This window comes from Temnothorax curvispinosus, unplaced genomic scaffold, assembly GCF_003070985.1.
Source record: "Temnothorax curvispinosus isolate PA1 unplaced genomic scaffold, ASM307098v1 QBEX01006071.1, whole genome shotgun sequence".
NCBI lineage: Eukaryota > Metazoa > Arthropoda > Insecta > Hymenoptera > Formicidae > Temnothorax > Temnothorax curvispinosus.
The window spans coordinates 1-2,846 of NW_020215851.1; the positions used below are offsets into that span (position 1 = coordinate 1).

Consider the following 2,846-nt stretch of genomic DNA (forward strand, 5'->3'; position numbering starts at 1 on the left):
TCTCTCTCTCTCTCTCTCTCTCTCTCTCTCTCTCTCTCTCTCAACAGGACCTCACCGCCGCGCTATATATAACTCGGGTCTTAACCCGACTGAAGGAAAACTAAATATATCGTAATTGGATGCGTGTAGCGTGTATACCAACCGCAACTTGTCGATGCGAGCTGCAATTATAGCACGATAGAATAATTTTCGATAGTTTCAAAAAGTTCCGTATCGGACTAATGTCTACGTCGAGGGTTGAAATTATGTTTGAGATTTGACGGGACTTGACCAATCAAGATGAAAGTGATGGAGTACTCTTTAGTCTGATTGGTCGAGGCTAGTTACGCTTTATGCTAAGACTCCATAGACGCGGAAACGCCATGCGGCAGAGTGCTTTGACCAATCACAAATTATGAGTTTGCCGCAGGCGACTTGCGGCAGCCTTCTGATTGGTCAACGCACTCCACCGCACGGCGTTTCCGCGTCTATGGAGTCTTAGCATTAGGGTCTCTTCAAACGGACTTGCACGATGGCTTTGAAAGCACAGGATACAGAAATCGACCAATCGCGTGCCTAATTTGAAAGATGTGACAATGTGGCCTTCTACGAGAACATTTTTTTATGTCGAATAATTTAATTATTGCAGCAATTTACAAGATTCGATAAATAAAATACATGACCTTTATGAAGATTTTGTTTTTCACATTATCGATAATGCACAGTACTTTTGTAATCTTAATTACAACAAATAAAGATACTAAGTTATTTAGAAAAAAAGCACAATACTTGAAAAAAATAATACACGATAATTGTACATAATTATATGTGTTATTTGTTTTATGCTAACAATTTGTGTACTTTTCCACTTGACAATAATTCCTCTACTTCTCTCTTCTTTAAGAGCTAATGAGAGTATTATTTTGAACTCTCCTTATATTTACGTAATTAATATTACTGATAAAAAATTTGATATTTTTATCAATAACCTGATATATATGTAAATTATATTTTTTATTGAAGTACTTCAGGTAAATAATCTATGCTCCACGTAACATATTTTTGCACATTTTATATTAAATGTAGTCTTCATAATTCATTGATTTTTCGTATATACATATTATGGAAGTTTGACTAGATTTTCAAAAGAAAATGTTTTTGTTTCATACACTTATTGTTAAGTAAATGTTCCATGGTAAAAGCATTTACTTGGTTCGTCATCTCTCGTCACATCAATTTCCGTTACATAATCTTGTTAAACTTTACACACATTTATTTTAAAAATAATTATGTAACACTAAATTCATTAAGCCAACAAAAATAAATATTATTCAATGATCTCTAAAAGTATCTCTTGTCATCTTTGCAGCCGTACCGCCTTTAAGCACGGCTGGCCGTACCTTCTCGTCGCTTCTTCAAGGAAGGCGTTCTCCATTTGCCTCACAATCTTATTGAAAAATAAATTTGACAAATGAGAGTAAAAGACGGATCTGAACTCGAAGGACAACGAGAAATCGATCACGCATGTTTCAGGATTGTTTTTCAGTCCGGGACTAAACAGCCACAGGGTGTCCAAATGATCGAACAATCTGCCGTCCCTACATTCAGCTTTAACTATCCTCGGATACGCCATGGTCACCTTCGACGTATAATTCTCGTTTATGGGCGGAAATCCAATCACCAAGTTCGCCTTCAGGAAGTCTTTGGTTTTCATCGTGATCTCAGATTTCGTGCAAAAGGGTAAAAAATCTTTGTAATTCTCCACGTCGGCGACTATGCGGTACATTTTCTCCATCGAGAAGCTAAAGAACAGAAATTTCGTCACTTCAAGTAGCACTTTCCGCATTGGGAGAATATACAATTTACAACATATACGAACCAGCAAACAATACACGTCAAAACCAAAACAGTTTACAATAAATCCGAAACATGGTTCAAATATTATTTAGAGTAATATAAAACGGTAGCAAGTTAATATGAAAAGTCTCGAGAAGTCTTTTCCTTATCTATCTGTTTTTATTACCCCACTAATTTGCGACCTTCGTACTCTTTGGTCTTGTAACTCGCTTGTGTTCTGTACATTCGCCACAAGTTCCGCTTGGAAGAATCGCATTTCCATGGCAATGCCGATTGTGCCAGGACGAGCGCGTGCCTGGAATGTTTTTACACACACGTGACTACAAAATAACAACAATTACGTTCAATTCAATTTAAATTATCTACGGTTTAATTCAAATTATTCACGCTGCCTAACCTCCATAACCTCAAAGCGTTACACATAACCTCAAAGTAAAATTGAATAAAATAGGGATTACCTGTGCATGTCGAGGACAAAACGTTGAATTTTCTCGCGATGTCTGGCAACATGCGTTTAAACTTTAACGTCTGACATGCCAAAATTCTCCAATCATACATCAAAATCGAACCAACGCCATCCTAATCCTATATTCGACTTTAATCATCGATGACAGCATCACATCGGATGATAAACGTAATCGTAGGTTTTTCTTTTAATTATACAAATAATACACAAAATACTTCAGTGATTCTCCAATTATGATTGATTATTATGAGCAGTTTCCTAACGTGGGAGAGAAGAAGAGGAAAGATGGACGGTGCAACTGGTGCAAGTAGGTGCAAGCGAGTGCAAGAAGTTCAACTAGTGACCGGCCACCACGTGACCGACGTTTTACGCATGCACGGAGAAGTCACGTGTCACGTTCCGCCGCCGGCGGCCGGGAGTAGTTTCAAAATGGCGTAAGTCAACGTAAGCATCAACTGCATCTCCAGAGATAAAATCGCGAGGGCAGCCGAGGATTAATGTGATCCGAGAGAGGAGCGAGCGGCGCGCGACGATGATAATCCGG

The 2,846-nt window shown here is 38.3% G+C and overlaps 1 protein-coding gene across 2 annotated transcripts; it reads right to left on the reverse strand.

The window, feature by feature from the left end:
* Positions 1–1,005: 1,005 nt before the first annotated feature.
* On the reverse strand, positions 1,006–2,539 carry LOC112455415 (coenzyme Q-binding protein COQ10 homolog B, mitochondrial-like). 2 transcript variants are annotated; one of them, XM_025017313.1, is made up of 3 exons: positions 2,295–2,539; positions 2,003–2,156; positions 1,006–1,781 (listed from the first exon to the last, which is right to left on the reverse strand). In XM_025017313.1, exons 2-3 carry the CDS (start codon positions 2,059–2,061, stop codon positions 1,337–1,339), a joined length of 504 nt encoding a protein of 167 aa, XP_024873081.1. In that variant the 5' UTR covers positions 2,062–2,156; positions 2,295–2,539; the 3' UTR covers positions 1,006–1,336. The 2 variants fall into 2 exon arrangements, with proteins under 2 accessions (XP_024873081.1, XP_024873080.1); XM_025017312.1 differs by having other exon boundaries at positions 1,007–1,781; positions 2,003–2,131.
* Positions 2,540–2,846: the final 307 nt, after the last annotated feature.